Source organism: Stenella coeruleoalba (assembly GCF_951394435.1).
Source record: "Stenella coeruleoalba genome assembly, chromosome: 11".
In the NCBI taxonomy this organism is placed as follows: domain Eukaryota; kingdom Metazoa; phylum Chordata; class Mammalia; order Artiodactyla; family Delphinidae; genus Stenella; species Stenella coeruleoalba.
The window spans coordinates 63,420,600-63,439,592 of record NC_137157.1 but is presented as its reverse complement, the minus strand read 5'-3'; the positions used below and the strand labels follow the sequence as shown (position 1 = coordinate 63,439,592).

The 18,993-nt window shown below is 51.7% G+C and overlaps 1 protein-coding gene across 2 annotated transcripts; it reads left to right on the top strand.

Annotated features, from left to right (window-relative positions):
• Positions 1 to 9,755: 9,755 nt before the first annotated feature.
• PRPH (peripherin) lies at positions 9,756 to 13,275 on the top strand (the record flags this gene model as incomplete). 2 transcript variants are annotated; one of them, XM_079937284.1, is made up of 9 exons in its annotated part: positions 9,756 to 10,317; positions 10,691 to 10,751; positions 10,919 to 11,014; positions 11,386 to 11,553; positions 11,655 to 11,780; positions 11,871 to 12,091; positions 12,186 to 12,235; positions 12,484 to 12,563; positions 12,818 to 13,275. In XM_079937284.1, the coding sequence occupies exons 1-9, from the start codon at positions 9,776 to 9,778 to the stop codon at positions 12,884 to 12,886; spliced, it is 1,413 nt and encodes a 470-aa protein (XP_079793410.1). In that variant the 5' UTR covers positions 9,756 to 9,775. The 2 variants fall into 2 exon arrangements, with proteins under 2 accessions (XP_079793410.1, XP_079793409.1); XM_079937283.1 differs by lacking the exons at positions 12,484 to 12,563; positions 12,818 to 13,275 and having other exon boundaries at positions 12,186 to 12,429.
• Positions 13,276 to 18,993: the final 5,718 nt, after the last annotated feature.

Below are 18,993 nucleotides of genomic sequence, written 5' to 3'. Positions count from 1 at the left end.
ACCTGGGTCCTGGATAGGATGTTGAGCCCCTCAATAACTAGTCCTGAAACTTCTCTCCCTCTGGATTTTTCATTATGTGAGATTATAATCCTTTTATTGTTGGGTCATTTTGAGTTGGGTCTTCTATTGCTTCCTGCCAAAAGTATTCTAACTAATATAAAAGCTTCATGCAATAGTTCATAGAAGAGTTTAGTGAAATAATAATAAAAATATTAAGACCCTTTTAAAATTGTGTAATCCCCTTTCCAGTGCAGACACTGGCCTGGGAGAGTAAAGATTCCATGCCTCCCTTCCTTTCTTTGGTTTTTGACCTTCCTCTGCCTGCAGTGCCTGGTCAACCAAACTGATCTGCTGCTTCCTTTCAGTCTTTCCAGGAGCCTTGGATGGATTTAAGCCACAGATTAAAAGTACCCAGAAGACATCTGCAGGCCTGAAAAACCTTCTTCCCTTTGACATGCAACGGTGAATGGAGCCATAGCCTGATCTGTGGATCAGAAGATATAGGTACCTTCTGATACAGAAGAGCAAGGAGGCCCACTCTGGAAGCCCAGCCAGAAGGAGCTCAACCCCAGGGCAGTCCCAAATCTTGCAGAGCCTAAGGAGCTTTGAGCTGCCCTTGTAGAAAAGGGGGTGGTACTGGGGGACTCGGGACAGGAACCAGGCCAGGTTCTGGGGGCTCCAGGGTATGAACAGGGGTCATTTGACCAGTTATTCTCTTGTGTGGGGGGCCCTTGGATCCTTGAGAGGAAAAAGCCTGAGAGGCTTTTTCTCCTTCTCTGGCCCATTTGGTTTCTTTTACTCTCCTCCACTGCTCCCCTCTCTCCCCACCCTCAACTTCTCCCTCCACTTCCATTTCTCCCTTCCCTCTCTCACTCATCTCCTCCTTCCCCATCCTCATTTCCTCCATCACCTCCTTTCCCTCTGGCCAGGTGCCAACACAACAGTGTGTGGCGGAGAGAATTCACCTGGAGAGTGAGACAGCATCTAACAGATGCTGACAATTGGCCCTCAATGGCTGTGAGATCCAACAGGCTCGCTCTGAAAGCTCAGGCCCAGCCAGACCCAGCTGTCAGATGAGTACCTGTGCGGCCTGCAGGCAGAGGGCAGACAGGGCCGTTTGTAGGGCATCAGACGCTTTGAACTTGTCCGTTCAGCTGCCACCTGGCCTCTCCCCGCAGGAGGTGGGGGGAACGTAGATGGCAGAGTGCTATGACTGCAAAAAGGAGTCTCCTGGTGGCTGGCCTGAGGGGCAGGAGCCCTGTCCTGTCTCATCTCAGGCATGAGCATGAGCTCAAGAAATTCGTATCAGGCACAGTCTCTTATAAGAGACCTGCAGAATCAAGTGGAGACCAGGGTGAGAGGCCCGGGTTCTATTCTAGTAAGCGGTGTGACTAACTCTTCTCCTTCTCTGTCACGCTTACCCAGTAGCCAGAACCACTGCCTCGCACCATAACGATATCTAGGACAATGGAACTAAGCCACTAGAAGGAAGGTTGTGGACATTATGACACTTCACCCCTAAATGCTCCTGCAGGCACCTCCTAAGAACAAGAATCTTCTCTTATACAACCGCATTCCCGTCTTCACACCTAAAAGATATGTCCATATCCCAGAACCAGTGAATATAACCTTATTTGGAAAAAGGGTCTTTGCAAGATAAGGACCTTGAGATAGTCCTGGGTTACCTGGGTCCCCAAATCCAGTGACAAGTGTCTTTATAGGAAGGAAAGAGAAGACATAGACACAGAAGAGGAGAAGGCCATGTGAAGGCAGAGGCAGAGATTAGAACAATACAGCTGCAGCCAAGTATCTCCGGGAGCCACCAGAAGCTGGAAGAGGCAAGGAAGGATTCTCCCCTAGAGGCTTTGGGAATATGCCTTACCAACATCTTGGTGTTGGACTTCCAGTCTCCAGAACTGTGAAAGAATAAATTTCTGTTGTTTTAAGCCACCACGTTTGTGGTAATTTCTTATGACATCCCTAGAAAACTAATACACTCACTTTTTTAAAAAATGGCTTTGACTTCTTAGAGCCTAGGAATCATCTGACAGAATGTCCCAAATCTGAAATTGTCTTCACATTGACCTTTTAAAGTCATAAACCTGATCAAGTCATTCCTCTGCTTAAAACCCTCCAGTGGGGGCTTCCTTAGTGGCGCAGTGGTTAAGAATCCGCCTGCCAATGCAGGGGACACAGGTTCGAGCCCTGGTCCAGGAAGATCCCACATGCCTCAGAGCAACCAAGCCCATGCGCCACAACTACTGAGCCTGCGCTCTAGAGCCTGCAAGCCACAACTACTGAGGCCTGCATGCCTAGAGCCCGTGCTCTGCAACAAGAGAAGCCACTGCAATGAGAAGCCTGTGCATTGCAACGAACAGTAGTCCCCACTCACCGCAACTAGAGAAAGTCCATGCACAGAAATGAACTCAACACAGCCAAAAATAAATAAAATAAATTTATTAAAAATAAATAAATAAAAATAAAACCCTTCAGTGGCTTTTTATTGCGTTTATAATCAGCTATAGGGACTTCCTTGGTGGTCCATGCTCCCAATGCAGGGGGTCTGGGTTCGATCCCTGGTCGGGCAACTAGATCCTGCACGCGTGCTGCAACTAAGAGTCCACATGCCACAACGAAGATCCCGAGTACCACAGCTAAGACCCGGTACAGCCTAGACAAATAAATAAATATTAAAAATAAAGAAATAAATTTATTTTAAAAATAAATTAAAAAAATAAGCTATAAACCCTTTCCTCTGATTTAGAAAGCCTGTGGTCTGACTCCTCCCCATTCCTCTCATGTCACCTTCCCTTCTCTCCTCCCACCCATCTCACTCCAGCCTCACCTTTCTACAGTCCCGCAAACATGCCAAGCTCATCCCAGACTTATCCCTGCCCAGGTGACAACCAAATACAATTCTTTATCTTTGAGTACTGGATCAGGGGAAAACAGCTATGAAGGACATTATTGGGATCATTGTAGGGGTAGGGAAAATGAATATAAACTATATATTAGATAATACTGTTGTATCAATGTTAAGTTTCTTGGGGGGTTAATAGTACTGTGGTTGTATAGGAAAATGTCCTTATTCTTAGGAGATGCATGCTGAAGTACTTAGGGGTGAGACATAATGTCTGGAAATTACTTTCAAAGGAACTGTGGCAAAATATTAACAACTGGTAATTATTATACCCTGGGGAAAGATATATTGGTGTTGATAGCAATATTCTCTTTTTTTTAAATAAATTTATTTATTATTTATTTTCGGCTGCGTTGGGTCTTCGTTGCTGTGCGCGGGCTTTCTCTAGTTGCGACGAGCGGCGGCCCCTCTTCGTTGCGGTGCGTGGGCTTCTCATTGCAGTGGCTTCTCTTGTCGTGGAGCACGGGCTCTAGGCGCACCGGCTTCAGTAGTTGCGTCACTGAGGCTCAGGAGTTGTGGCACACGGGCTCTATTGTTCCGTGGCATGTGGGATCTTCCCAGACCAGGGCTCGAACCCGTGTCCCTTACATTGGCAGGCGGATTCTTAGCCACTGTGCCACCAGGGAAGTCCCAATATTCTCTTGACTTTTCTCTGGGTTTGAAAATCAAAATAAAATGGCAGGGGGGAGGGGGAAATGGACAATTTAAAGAAAAAATCTTAATCCAGGTATGCTCGGATTTTTTTTTTAAGATTTTTTTTTGATGTGGACCATTTTTAAAGTCTTTATTGAATTTGTTACAATATTGCTTCTGTTTTATGTTCTGGTTTTTTAGCAGCGAGGCATGTGGGATCTTAGCTCCCCGACCAGGGATCAAACGAGTACCCCCCTGCATCAGAAGGCAAAGTCTTAACCACCGCCAGGAACGTCCCTGCTCAAATTTTCATGTGCATTAAAAATCACCTAGGAAGTTTGTTAAAATGCAGAATTCTAGGGATTCAGAAGATCTAGGTGGAGCACTGAAATCTGCTTTTTAATGGGCCCCCAGGTGATTCTGAGTCGGGTCTCTAGGCCACACCACGAGGAGGAAGGTTCACTTAGCATCCTGTGGCCATAAGCTGCTCTCCTGTTCTCCAGTTGACCGGTAGCTGGTTGGAAGGGTCAGGCAGGCAGATGGATGGAGATGCAATTTTACAGTGAGGGCAGGACAGGAGATTGTGGACAGAGTAGAGGATAAGGGGGGAGTTGAGGACAGACTTTGCCTCCTTCCCTGGCTTTGGGCTTCTGGGGGTGCAGAGGAGGTTCCTAGAGCCCAGGGGAAGAATGAGATCAGGGCTCAGAGGTCCTAATACCAGTGCTGCTATTCTATTTTATTCACTCTTGGATAATTCTCCTCTTTATTTAATTAATTAATTTATTTTAAAGAATAGGGAAGTGCTTCTTTTTTTAAAACTATTTATTTATTTGGCTGTGTCGGGTCTTCGTTCCAGCATCCAGGATCTTTAGTTGCGGCATGCGGACTCTTAGTTGCGGCATGCGGGATCTATTTCCCTGACCAGGGGTCGAACCTGGGCCCCCTGCATCAGGAGCGTGGAGTCTTAACCACTGGGCCACCAGGGAAGTCCCCTCATCTTTAAAAAGGAGGTCATAATAAATAGTTTTGGAGCATCCCCCCAATTCCAATGTTCCTGAGCCTTGAGTGTTAAAACTCAATAAACGTGGATGGATTCCGACTGCAGACGTGTCATTCTAGCATCTGGCCAGAAGGTGGCAGCAACACACCTCTCTATTTTCCTGACTCGACAACCACGGGAAAAATTTTTTTCAGGTGCCTCTGGGTTCCCTTCAGTTTAACCAACAGCTGTTTGACATAGGTCCTGTGCTAGACACCACAGACACAAAAGTGAATAAGATCTGATGGCTGCCCTCAAATATCATATTGTCAGGGAGCAGGAGAGTCAGACATATAAACAGATTACTAGTTTACTAGCTGTGTGACGTTGGGCAAGTTGCCTAACCTCTCCGTGCCTCAGTTTCTCCAACTGTAAAATGGGAATAGTAGTAGTACCTATGTCATAGGGTTATTGTGAGGATTAAAAATGATAACACGTGTAAAATGCTTAGCATAGTGCTTGGCACATAGGAAATGTTAGCTATTGCTATATTATACAGTGAGAGAACTGATGAGATGGAGAAGATACCCAGGGTGCTCCCTAACCGGGAGGAGTGGAGCCCCCAAATGGAGATAATGGGGAAAGGATTCCACGCCGGTGGAGCCAGTCTGTCAATAGGGACCCTGCAACCAGACCAGCCTGGGAGAGCCCACCTCGAATGGAGCTGGACTCCTTCTGGCTGGGGCTCATCTGGGCTCCTGCAGGCCCAGAACACAGAACACCAGCAGGCCCTGACCAACCAGGACGTGTCTTCCTGGAGAGGAAGCCGTAATTTGTTCACTGTGCAACCTCAGACAGGCAACTTTGTCCCTCTGAGCCTCAGTTCCTACCCAAGTGATGGGAAAGGGGATCACAGGACCCGAGGGACGGTGCCAAGTTCTACATCTGAGACACTGTGGAGAGTTAGCTGTAAAGTCAGCCAGTTCAGGGGCAGCAGGGACCTGGAGCTAGGGATGCAAAGAGGAAGCAACAGGAAGGCAAAGAGATCTTGGGGAGGACATTGGAATTTCCCCAGGATGTGGAGTGGAGGTTGAGCCAATCCTAGACCTCAAGGGGCAGGGAGATGCCAGCTAACCCTTAGGTACAAGTAATTAGGGTTATGTCATTGATTCTGTGTGTCTGTTTCCTCTCTGTCACATGGGAGGGGAAGAAGGCAATCAACAGTGTTGAGCACCTACTGTGAGCCTCACAACATGCTAATCGCTTTATGCATAATACCTCATTTAGATCTCATGACACCTCTGGAAGGAAGGTATCATCATTCCTATTTTACAGATGAAGAAACTGAAGCTCAGAGAGGATATGTAACTTGCCCAGGGTCACACAGCTAGTAAGTGCCCAGTCTGATGGCCTGATCTCTTCTCCCATGACCTTTCCCAGCATTCTACCTTAGCCGCTCACTCCTTAGAAACACCCTGGGAATCTTTTTTTTTTTTAATTTATTATTTTTGGCTGTGTTGGGTCTTCGTTGCTGCACATGGGCTTTCTCTAGTGGCGGCGAGCGGGGGCTACTCTTCGTTGCCGTGCGCAGGCTTCTCATTGCAGTGACTTCTCTTGTTGCGGAGCACGGGCTCTAGAGCGCAGGCTCAGTAGTTGTGAAGCACGGGCTTAGTTGCTCCGCGGCATGTGGGACCTTCCTGGACCAGGGCTCGAACCCACGTCCCCTGCATTGGCAGGCGGATTCTTATCCACTGCGCCACCAGGGAAGCCCCACCCTGGGAATCTTATCCATAAATACCCCAGCTCCAGAATCACGAATTCATGTACCCTGCTCTCCGAAAACAACTTCCTACCCTCTCAGTGCCTCTTTCAGTTCCTTGTACTGTGACTGGTCTTTGGCCTTGCCTGGAAGTCCAGCTATGGACCTCTTTACTCTGCCAATACCCCATCCTCTCTTGTCTACACACCCCTCCTCATCCAGCTTTGAGTCCATGGCCTGTCATTTAGCAGCTCTCTTGCCAGTAACCTAAACTTCATTGCTTACCTGCCTTGCAAACCTCTGAATACAGTAGTTATTTCTCTTTGAGCTTTCGCCAGGGCAGCCAAGGACAGCAGAAGGAGGAGGGGTAATAATAACGCTGGCTAATACTTACATGGCATGTGTTATGTGCCAAGCACTAAGTGCTTCACATACTGGAACTCAATTCCTTCTCCAGCACTATGGGCTAGGTACTATTATTATCATCCCCACTGATGGGCAAAGAACATGGAGAGAATAGAGGTTAAATCACTCAACCAGACTCAAAGCATACAGCTAATTAGGTTGAGGAGCCATGATCAAACCCATGCAGTCTGTCCAGAGTCCGTGTTTTGATCAGTATACTATTTGCCCAGTGCACTGAGGCCACCCTTCCCTCCTTCCATCAGCCAGGAAGTACTGGGTTCCTGCCACCCCGGTCCAGCACTGCTCTTAGTGGGGACAGTCCAAAGGAAGTCCAGATCCTTCTTCACTGTACTTGGGGGCTGACAATTTGTAATAGTAGTAATAGTAGTAGTAATAAATTACGTTTTCAGCTTTTATTACGTGTGTCCTAAGTATTTTTCATGTATTTATTTAACCCTCTCAACAACACTGTGAGGTGGAAACTACAATTTTCCCCCTTTTGCTGGAGCACATGAGAGGACATAGTAATGAAACTACATTTGTACAACAGAGTGTTGGAATCAGGTGGGAAGCTTGGTAGCTGGATGCCAGAGCCCTGGCTCTTAACTGGGACCCTTTCCTACTTTTCTCCGGCCACAAGACCTCCCAGGCCCAGCTCTTTCTGAGGACGGGGGAGGAGTCTTCTCTGCATTGCCAGCAGGCCTGGTTCCCAAACCCAGGCCAGACCCTGGCCTTACAACTCCCAGACCCCTACCGAGGTGGTCCTGGTTCCCTCTACTCTGAGGCTTCTGGGTGGTGAGCTGGGAGCTTAAGCAGGGGAGAGGATGGGAACCCCACTGGTAATTCCCCAGGGCCAGCCCTAGAGGCCTCTACTCTGAAAGGCCCAGGTCTGCCAGCAGTTCCCTGTAAAAATAAAGCCTGAGCTCGTCCTCCCCAGGCCTTACCTGTCCCTTTGCGTGAAGTACCAGCTCAGACTCCCAGTTTGTACCCGGAGGACAGCAGGCAGGGCAGGGCAGGGCCTAGGCTGGAGTGGATGGGGCTTCAGTGGTAGCTGGGGCTCAGAGCCCAGGGCTGCAGCAGAAAGCACTTAGCTTCCCCACTCCCCTCCTCACACCTATCAAGCCCCCTCCCCCTAACCCAGGCAGGACCCTACCCCTCCCCACTTCCAAGAGTTAGCGGCAACCCGGCCTGGTTTAGCCATCCCACCCCTCTCTCCCATCCTCCCTCTTCCCATTCCCCTGGCAACCAAACCAGATTCATCAAGGAGAAGGACCTGGCAGCTGTTCAGGGAGAGACTAATAGCCCAGAAGGAAGGAGGGGCCTGGAGAGGAGACGAAGGCTAAGGCGGTAGGGATGTGAGCCTAAGGGCGTTGGCCCATCTCAGAGGACACACAAAGGCGGGGAGGCCCCTCTGCCCTGCAGTGCTGAGGGGATGGCCAGCCAGGGAGCCGCCCTCCTCATCCCCTCAGCCAGAGGTGCAGCCCGGAGTCCCAGACCTGTTTCCCCAGACGCCCAGCTCTTGTCCTCAGGGCCGATCCTACGCGGACCTGTCCTTACTGGAGAGCCCCGGAGTCCCCAGCAGCAGCAGCCCCTTAGCTCCTGGCAAGCCCAACAGGCCTCAGCACCTCGACTCCTGCAGACCATCCAAGCTGCCTCTGTCCACTCCTGGGCAGCCCGTGCCTGCGTTCTGGAAGCCGTTTGACATGCAAAGGCCAGACATCAGCCTCCCTGCTAACTCTGGGGTGGGGGAGGGTATGAAGGGCCCTGTGGTTGGGTGTGTCTAATGTGCGTGCACATAGGTGCGCGGTGCCATTACGCATATGCATCTGTGGCTCTGTTCTGGGCCTTCTTCTCCTCTTTCAGTCCCTGAGCCTACGGGGATGGGCACTTTCTCTTTCCCCTTCTCTCCCAATCCAGCCCTCCTCTCGCTGGGTACCTGCAGCTCCTCAGCACTGGAAACCGGCTCCTGCCCGTGTGTCTATCTCTCAGCCTTGGCAGCAGCTGCTACCCTTCAGCCCCCTCCCTTCCTCCTTCAGGAATCGCCCCGGTTCCTGTAAGGCCCTGACTGAGCAGCGGTGGGTTGGGGGAAGGGAGTATCCAGTAAAGCCAGACAGCACACGCTAGCTCACTCAGTTCAGCCTCCGGCATGGCACAGACCCTCCCAAGTGGGACCCAGAGCTGGGCCTAGTCACCCTGAGCCCCCTCTGATGTGCCCACCTTGCTGGGGCCTGGGGTAGATTTGGGATCTGTGTCTTTAAGGCTGAGACATCAGCAGGCAACCTCCTGGCCAAGTGTCCAGGGGAGGGGGAGGGGAAGAAGCAAGTCCATTAGCAGCAGAGCTGGCGCCAGGCAGCAACCCTTCACAGAGCCCTGGGGATTTCAGGGAGAGCAGCCCTTCCTCACCCACCTCAGCTGCCTCTGCACTCCCGTCCCCCAGATCTCCCTGGGTGTGGTGACAGAGGGGGCAGCTGACAGCATTTGAAAGCAGAGCCTAGCCTTCAGGGGCCATGTGGAGGTACAGCCTCTGGGGCCTAAGCCAGGCCAATTCTCCCTGCACCTGGGCTGCGTCCTCCCTGCACCTGGGCTGCGTCCTCCCTGCACCTGGGCTGCGTCCTCCCTGCCCACGTACCAGAAGCCTGCCCTTTAACATACAGTCCACCTAGCCTCCAGTTTTTACCAGCTCTTTCAGGCAGGGACCCCAGTTCCAGTGAGGCCCTCCCACCCTAGGCTCCAGCTCCGGATATTTGCTGGAAGGCACTGACCCCCCCAACACCCGAACCCCCCCCCTCCCGCCTCCCTGTGGCCTGTGGTGGCCATCCCTGTCTCCTTCCCCACCACGAACTGGGGAAATCAAGTAGGCAGGGCGCGGGCAACCAGGGAGGGAGGGTGCGGCGCTCCTGCAGCTCCGCAGGGGTGGGGCGTCCCCCTCCCCACATAGCCCCACCGTCAGGCCAGTGGGAGGAGCAGCCCATGCCCCCCCTGAGCCCGCAGGGCTATAAAGCCGCCTCGCAGCGGTTTGCGGCTCCTTCCCAGCGCCCGGACAAGCTCTGTCAGCGGTGACTCCCCATCCTCGGCCGCCATGAGCCACCCGTCGGGCCTCCGGTCCGGCGTCAGTTCCACCTACTACCGCCGCACCTTCGGGCCACCGCCCTCGCTGTCCCCGGGGGCCCTCTCCTACTCTTCCAGCTCCCGCTTCTCGAGCAGCCGCCTGCTGGGCTCGGCGTCCCCCGGCTCCTCCGTGCGCCTAGGCAGTTTCCGCAGTCCCCGGGCGGCCGCGGGCGCCCTCCTGCGCCTGCCCTCGGAGCGCCTCGACTTCTCCATGGCCGAGGCCCTCAACCAGGAGTTCCTGGCCACGCGCAGCAACGAGAAGCAGGAGCTACAGGAGCTCAACGACCGCTTCGCCAACTTCATCGAGAAGGTGCGCTTCCTGGAGCAGCAGAACGCGGCCTTGCGCGGGGAGCTGAGCCAGGCCCGGGGCCAGGAGCCGGCGCGCGCCGACCAGCTGTGCCAGCAGGAGCTGCGCGAGCTGCGGAGGGAGCTAGAGCTGCTGGGCCGCGAGCGAGACCGGGTGCAGGTGGAGCGCGACGGGCTGGCGGAGGACCTGGCGGCGCTCAAGCAGAGGTCAGGGGACAGGGCCGGGGCTGGGCGGCGGCCGTCGAGGCGGCCGCCAGAGGGAGTGGCCCGCCTTATCCACCTGGGCGTGTGCAGGCAGCATCCTCGCCGGCGGGCAACACCCCCAACCCCCGTCTACCACTTTGCTGAGTCTCTGGGGAGGGGAGGAAGGGGGAGTTACTATGTCTCCCCTGTGTATAAAGGGGCCACATCTCAGCTCCCAGCAGGTTAAAGGGAAATATAGGGCAAGTCCATCAGGCAGCCTGAAGGCCCCTCCTCAGAGTCCTGGGCAGTAGCAGCCTCTGACCCAGATCCTGGGGGTCGCGGTCTTACGGCTGGGCAGTGACCCCGGAGCTCAGCTTCTGCACACCCCTCCCACCAGGCTGGAGGAGGAGACTCGCAAGCGCGAGGATGCGGAGCACAGCCTCGTGCTTTTCCGTAAGGTGAGCTCGGTCTCCCCATTCCTACCCCCGGCCTGCGTATCCAGGGTGGCATCTGTGGGCAAAGGGAGGCGACCAGAAGCCTCCAGAGGCAGACAGGGAGGGCCAGGCTCTTCGTCGACCTAAGCAACCCCTCCCTGCTCTCGAACCCCTACTGCCACCCCGTGAAGGACGTGGACGACGCCACCCTGTCCCGCCTGGAGCTAGAGCGCAAGATTGAGTCTCTGATGGATGAGATTGAGTTCCTCAAGAAGCTGCACGAGGAGGTGGGTGGACCCGGGTGTCAGGAGGTTGGGGGTGGTCTCATTGGAGCTGGAGTATAAGCTCTGGAAGAGACTGGCGAGTGGACCTGAGGAAGAGAAGTGAGATTCGTAGGGTAGACGCAGGCTCTCAACCCCCTCTACAGGTGGTTTGACTCACACCCCTGCGCCGCCTGGTGGCGAGCAGCGGAGCTGCACCCCCGTAACCTGGCCAGAGGCTTAGTACGGGCGTGGCGCGGGCCGTGCAGTACCAAGCGCGCTGCACTCCCTAGCGCCCCCTTCTGTTCATTCAAGTGTTTCTTCTCTTTTCTGTGCGCCAACCGCGCGGCCCGCGTGGGATCTGCGCGATGAACTCGGCCTCTCACCCTGGGCGGCAGGAGCTGAGAGACCTGCAGATGAGCGTGGAGAGCCAGCAGGTGCAGCAGGTCGAGGTGGAGGCGACCGTGAAGCCCGAGCTGACGGCGGCGCTGAGGGACATCCGTGCCCAGTACGAGAGCATCGCAGCGAAGAACCTGCAGGAAGCAGAAGAGTGGTACAAGTCCAAGGTGCCAGGGCACGGGAGGGTTTGGGAGGACCTGGAAGCGTGGAGAGCTGGGGAGAGGGCGCATCTGGTCCACTCACGTCCGGGTTGCCCCCCTGGCCGCAGTACGCGGACCTGTCTGACGCCGCCAACCGGAACCACGAGGCCCTGCGCCAGGCCAAGCAGGAGATGAACGAGTCGCGACGCCAGATCCAGAGCCTGACGTGCGAGGTGGATGGGCTTCGCGGCACGGTGAGTACCAGGCTGCGCGCCCCCGCCCAGGGGGTGGAGGATGAAGGCTGCTCCCCCCATTGACGCCCCCTCTTCACCCCCAACCCCCAGAACGAGGCGCTGCTCAGACAGCTGCGGGAGCTGGAGGAGCAGTTTGCCCTGGAAGCCGGCGGGTACCAGGCGGGCACCGCACGGCTCGAGGAGGAGCTGCGGCAGCTAAAGGAGGAGATGGCGCGACACCTGCGAGAGTACCAGGAGCTCCTCAACGTCAAGATGGCCCTGGACATCGAGATCGCCACCTACCGGAAGCTACTTGAGGGCGAGGAGAGCCGGTGAGAGGCAGCGGGTCGGATAGGGTTTGGTCAGGGCTTGTGGGGGAGAGGCCAGCGGCTCACAGGAGTAGCTGACCGAGTGCTTCGCCCCCAGGATCTCCGTGCCAGTCCATTCCTTTGCATCCTTAAGTATAAAGACGACTGGTGAGTCTTTCACGTCTGACTTCCAACTGTCTGTCCCCTTGTCTATTTCTGCCCTGACTGGACTCTTACTCTGGCTCTGCTCAGGGATTGGTTCTCTCCGTGAACTTCTGAGTCCTGGTCTACACTCGCCTTCGCTCCTCAGGCTCTGCCCCTCCCCGCCCCTCCCTCACCTCCCAGACGGAGTGAGGGCTTAAAACAAGAGAAATCCCAAGCCTCCTCCCTTCCACCTCTCATCTTGCTTTTTCCAGTGCCTGAGGTGGAGCCTCCCCAGGAGAGCCACAGCCGGAAGATGGTTCTGATCAAGACCATTGAGACCCGGGATGGGGAGGTAAGATGGGTCACTTGAGCGTAGGACCCCATCATTTCTCGTAGTATTTCTGAGCCCCAGCCTGGCTGCAGGTAATCTTAGGGTGTTTGTGGGTTAGTGATTCTTGGGGTGGCAGTGAGACAGGGAGATGGAAGTGGATGGTCAGACTGGAGCCTCAACTGGTTATGCCAGGGAGGGGGGACACCGTGCCACAAAGGAGCTGGAAGGAGGGTGGTGCTGAACGGTTTGTGCGCCTCACATGCCTCGGCCCCCAGCAGGTGGTGACAGAGTCTCACAAGGAGCAGCGCAGTGAGCTGGACAAGTCTTCTACTCACAGCTACTGAACCTGTTGGTCCAGAGCTCCCTGACCCTGCCCTAGACCTCTAAGCCCCAATCCTAACACCGGTCCCGAATTAGTCTCCTCCCCCTCTGCATGTGCCCACCAGTTGGCTCCAGTCACCCCTTCCCTGGCCGTGGCCAAACCCTACCCAGCACCACAGCTGGGCCTCTCCATGCCCACAGAGACATGATCCATATGTTTCTCATTTCTTATCTTGGTAAGAGTCTATATGTTCCCCCATTTCTTGTCCTGGTAAGAATCTATATGTTCCCCCATTTCTTGTCCTGGTAAGAGGCCAACCATCCCCAGGATGAGTCTACTCCTGCCACGACCCCAAGATTAGTGGGTGGGTCAGGGTCTGAGTTTCACTTTTAAATCAAATAAAACTGCTATCAAGGGAACCCTCTCCAGTGGTGATCATTTTGTAATGTATAAAAATATGGAATGACTATGTTATACACCTGAAACTAATATAATATTGTAAGTGAATTATACTTCGATTTTTAAAACATCATAAAATAGTAATGGGGGCGGGGCAGGGGGGACCCTCCCTAGTGCACTTGTGTCTGTGTCATGGGAGCGTCAATGCAAAGGAGGCTCAGCGGTATATTCCCCCTGCCTCAGGTCATTTCTCTTCTGACTCCCACTATCTCGGCATCTATGACTCCTGTCTGCCCCTCTGGTTTTCCTCCTACCTCTCTGTCCATTCCTTCTCAACTTCTGTGCCCCATCTGCAGCCCCAGATGTCCGAAGCAGAGCCCCTTACCTCGCTTTACACCTTCTGCAGTCACGTTCTTCCTTCTGGATTCCCCGCCCTAAGATGAAGTCACCACTAGGACTTCCGTGGCCCCAATTAGAACTCACCTCATCTTATACTCCTTTCTTTTCTTCACCCACCCCCAATTCTGTTAATTCTACTTTATAACTCTTTCAAGGCTGTCTGGTTCTCCCCGTCTCCACTGCCACCACCCTAGTCCAGGCCACCATCATCTCTTTTTTTAAAAAAAAATTTATTTATTTTTGGCTGCGTTGGGTCTTCGTTGTTGCGTGCAGGCTTTCTCTAGTTGCGGCGAGCGGGGGCTACTCTTCGTTGCGGTGCGTGGGCTTCTCATTGCAGTGGCTTCTCTTGTTGTGGCACACGGGCTCAGTAGTTGTGGCTTGTGGGCTCTAGACTGCAGGCTCAGTAGTTGTGGTGCACAGGCTTAGTTGCTCCCCGGCATGTGGGATCTTCCTGGACCAGGGCTCGAACCCGTGTCCCCTGCATTGGCAGGTGGATTGTTAACCACTGCGCCACCAGGGAAGTCCCACCACCGTCATCTCTTGCCTGGGTTACATTGTCTGCCTCAGTGGTCTTTTCCCCTGGCCTGGCCCTGCCACCCACCTAAACCTATTCAGCACACTTAGCCAGCAGATCAATTCTGCTGCCACCACCCCACCCCTTGCTTGAAAATGTCTATTTCCATGCTGTCCTCCAACTCCATTCCATCCTACCCTTGCCTTGAAGTCAAAATTTAATTCTGAATTTAGAATGATCTTTTTCACTCAATTATAGTGCTAGGTGTAGGGAGTAAGCCAGAGTCCCTGCTCTCAAGGAGCTCACAGTCTGGGTGGGGGACATAGATAAATAAGCATACAATTCCAACCTCGCGATGAGTGATGTGATTGGGATAAGGAGATGGTGTTCTGGAAACATGAAGAAGAACACCTAACCCAGCCTTAGGGTAGAGATGGCTTCCCAAAGGAGGCACCATCACAGTGAGCGCTGGAGAATGAACAGCAGTTACTCAGGTGAAGCAGGGAGAGGAAGAGGACTTTCTAGGTAGATACATCAGCCAGAAGACAAGAGGGAGCATGTCTGGAAAGTGAAAGTAGTTCTACGTTGCTGGAATGAAGGCTAGAAAGGAAGGAATTGCATTGAGGTTGGAAAGATGCAATGAGGGCCAGGTCACCGAGGGCCTTATAGGACATATGAAGGCACTTAGAATTTATTCTAAGGAAAAGGGAAAGAAAAGGGTTTAATGGGTGAAGTATTCAGAGCTGCATCTTAGAAAGGTCACTCTGGCTGTGGTGTTCAGACACAGTTGGAAGGAGAAGGAGGACCAGTTCAGAGACTGTGCAGTGAAACATGCAAGAGATGGTGGTGGGCAAAGAAGTGGATGGATTTGAGCACTATTCAGGGGGTAGAATCTGCAGTTCCTAAGTGGGGATTGTCAGTGTGAGGAAAAGGGAAATAGCAAAGATTACCCAAGGTTTTGAGTTGAACACCCAGGCAGATGGTGGGACTTTTCACAGAAACAGGGAAGATTGGTATAGGGAGACAAGGGGGCCCAAGACAACAACGTCAGTTTTAGACTTACTGAGTGTGAGATGCCATGGAATGCCAAGGGGAAGGGCTGGCAGGCATTTGTGTCCACAGGTCTGGAGTTCAGGTGTGATGGAATATTTTGAGATGCTGAATCTATCAGGATGCTTTCTGCTACAAGTAACATACAACCTCATTTTTAAAAAAAAGAAAGTAAACTACTTCATGTAACAAGGAGCCAGAGGTAGGTGGGCTCTGAAGTTGGTTGATTCAGCAGCTCAATAATATCACGGACCCAGGCTCTGTCCATGGTTCTGTTCAGCCTTCCTCCTCGGAGGGAAGTTTCATCCTCGGGATGGTTCTCCTCATTGTCTGAAGGTGGCTGCCAGTAACTACTGCGTGATGCTTCTGTCTTCATATTCAGTGGAAGAAAGAGAAACCCCTCCTCCCAAGGATGAGATATAAGTCCTTTCCTTCAGACCGTCTGGCAAGGATCATTGGTGTGTCCGCTCCTGGAGCAGTAACAGTCATCACTGACTTGGGCTAATTGTCTGGTATGGAATGGACATTGGGGATCAACCACAATGTCCATTGCAAATATTACTCAAGCTTCCCACCATTTTCACCCTCCACCCCTTGCCTTCTCTCCTTTTCATTCAATAGCATTTCTTATCTCAGAGGAGAAATGTCACTGAAGAAAAGCAGACAAAAGCTTTGGAGTTTCAACGATTTAGATTTTCAAGTGAGCAAAATTTCCAGTTTGGAAACTTTCACATCAGAGTCTGTGGCCTATGACTTGTACTGGATAGAAGGAAGAGTTTGAGCTGCGTTTCTCAGGTGTCCCACATGAGAAAAAAATGAAACCACTCAAGAACGGTGTATTAAGTGAGAAAAGAGAAGTGCCTTGGGGAGACTCGTAGAGGAGCAGAGGAAGTGAATCCTGAGAATTAACTGGCAGAGAGGTAGGAGGCCTCAGGAAGCCAGGGCAAGAGAGAGCTTTCCAGAGGGAGTGGCTAGCTGCGTCAGAGGATGCTGGGAACCCAGGTTAAGTAACAGGTGGGAAATGTGGGATTTATCAGCAAGGAAGATGTTAGACCTCAGTGAGGGCAGCTTCAGGGCAGGGTAGGGTCAGAGACAAAACACGGTCAACTGAAGAGCGAATGAGAGATGGGGAAGTGGAGAGCAGACTACTCTCATGAGATGTTTGATTGTTGAAAGAAAAGAAAGAACCAGAGCAAGAAAGATCTGTGTTGGAGAAGTGAAATTTTGAAGAAAGGAGAGACTGCACCAATCGTTTTCAAGCTGCGGGTCATGAAACATTGTAATAAAAATTATTGGGTCAAGACAAACATTTTAAAATAAAAAGAATAGAAAACTTTAGGGTATGGTGAAACTGTTATTTTCAGTGTATGTATGTGTGTTCTGGGTTTTCATGTAAAATACATTTTTTTATCTTGGATCGCAGGGGGGAAAAATTGAAAAAGCCCAGACTTGAACGAGTTTAAGTGCTGGGGAGAATTGAAAGAATCAATTTGTCACGCGTGGATCCAGCCACCTATTGAAATTATACAACCTCAGACTTGGCTGTGATTGAAGAGTTTTAGGAAAACTCAAAATCCAATTCTAAGAAAGCGATCTGATGTTAACCTCAAGAAGACAGGGCTGGGATTTGATTGTGATTAAGAAAGCCTATACCGTATTGACTTTATTGTATTCTGCTTGTTGGAAGAGGGGAAGTCGTTTTCATGTCATCTGTAAGAAGGTCACCTCAAAAGTGAGGACGTGACCACATTTACTTAGCAGTTCCTAGAGCGAACCAGTTGTGGTGGGTATCCTGGACCCCAGGGAGGTGCCCACTGTTGTAGTGGAATAATTCCTTAGGGGCCACCTGCCGTGCGTGGAAAAGGGGGTTCAGTTTTCTGAGTTGCGAAGAAGAGAGACTAAATGAATATCCCAAGCAAACGGGAGTTCATTGTGAAGTTACACGTAGAAATAAGGGGGACAAGAATTGCAGCTGCCTGGGGTGGAGTGGGAGTCATTTCACAGGAACCCAGAAACACCCGTGTGACACGGGCTCTGCAGCCCCGTCAGGCTTCACGGAGCATGACAGGTGACAGGAAGCTCCATCCACGGCAGGAGCACAAGGCTCCCTGACCAGTGCTCCTACTGCTTCGACTGCTCCTGTCACAATAAGCAAATGACCTCACCCTTTGCCCTGGCTCTTGCTGACTCACAGTTTCTTCTTACTCGTGGCTTCAATTGTCCTACGGTTTCCATGACCAGATAGAAATTGCGCAAGCCGAGAAGATGGTGGGTTTGTGCCCCCAAAGAACCATCTCGCCCGAGTTAGAATTCAGGCTCCTTTTATACTAAAAGGGGAGGGAATAAAGTCAAATGCTTCCTGGTTCCCATCTGCCTCATGAGGGGATGTGTTCATTTCTTCCTCCCTGCAGTCATTCACAGGTGGACCTGGTCAAGATGTTTCCTGTGAGCTAAACAAAGGTATTTTAGCTTAATGCTCATTACCTGGGGAGCAGGGTTCCCAGAGATGGGCCATTATGTATAATTTAAGCTTATAGGCAACATCCCTTTAGTGATTAACTTGTCATAGAATACAAAAGGTTCTTCCCTCTTCCAGTTAGAGTGATGGAAGAAGGGGTCACAAGCTAAGGAATGCTGGCAGCCTCTCGGAGCTGCAAAAGGCAAGCAAACAGATTCTCCTCTGAAGCCTCAGAAGGAATGGAACCAGACCAAATTTTAGAATTCAGACCCCCAGACCTGTAAGAGAATAAATTTGTATTGTTTTAAGCCACTAACTTCGTGGCGATTTGTTACAGCAGCAATAGGAAACAAGTATACAACCCGACATATTTTATAAGCACACATGCATAGGTAAGAACTTACATCAATCACATTAGAGTGGTGTCTATGGGGGAGAGCAGACAGGGAGTAAAGGGGGATTGATAGAATAAAACAAGAGAGGTGGCTTGCACCTCCCCATATTCGAGGTCCAGCAAAGACAAACAGAAGCAGGTCGCTCTGACTGCTGTATAGAAAACAGGTTGGACGCTATGACAGGCATAGCAGATATTCTGAGCATTGGCCGTTTGAAAGACTTTTATGATATAAAATCAGTCTCCTTGTACCTCGATTCTGTGAAGGTGGTGCCCTGAGGAGCAGGCATAAATATTTTGTTCACCAGAAGGCATATCGCTCATGGTAAATCACTCAGTTTCTCTTACAAATTCGATGAGTGTGACTCCAAGATCTACTCTGGGTAGCCTGACAAACTCAAGTTCCCAGGTTTGTGAACTTGGCCCTGGACTGTGCTGACTACCTTAAAATCATGTAAAGCCACTGTGCAGCCAACCTCCATCCTTCAAACTTCAGCCTTATTCCTCCACGTATCCCAAATGTGTGATAAAGGGCCTTACACACAGTAGGTGCACAATGTTTGTCAGTGGCCATCCCTGCTAATCTAGGAGTCAGGGTCCAGCACATTCACAGTACCTGTGAGTGGAATGAGGGGACTGTCCCCTTCCTTCCAGTCAGACCATCTTTCTAGTTTTATTTCCTACTATCCTACGTTCCATCTATCCCTAAGGACTTACCCTCATCTGAACACTCCAAGTTTCCTTGCCTTTGCAAGTGCTGTTCCGAGTGACTAGAAGAGCCTTCTCTCTTTTACAGGAAGTTCAAATATTACTTCTTTTTGGAGGTCTTCCCTATCTCTCCAGGTATTCATTTGATCAATTATTCATTCATCCATTGACTCATTCAACAAATAGTGAACACCCTTACAGGCAGGC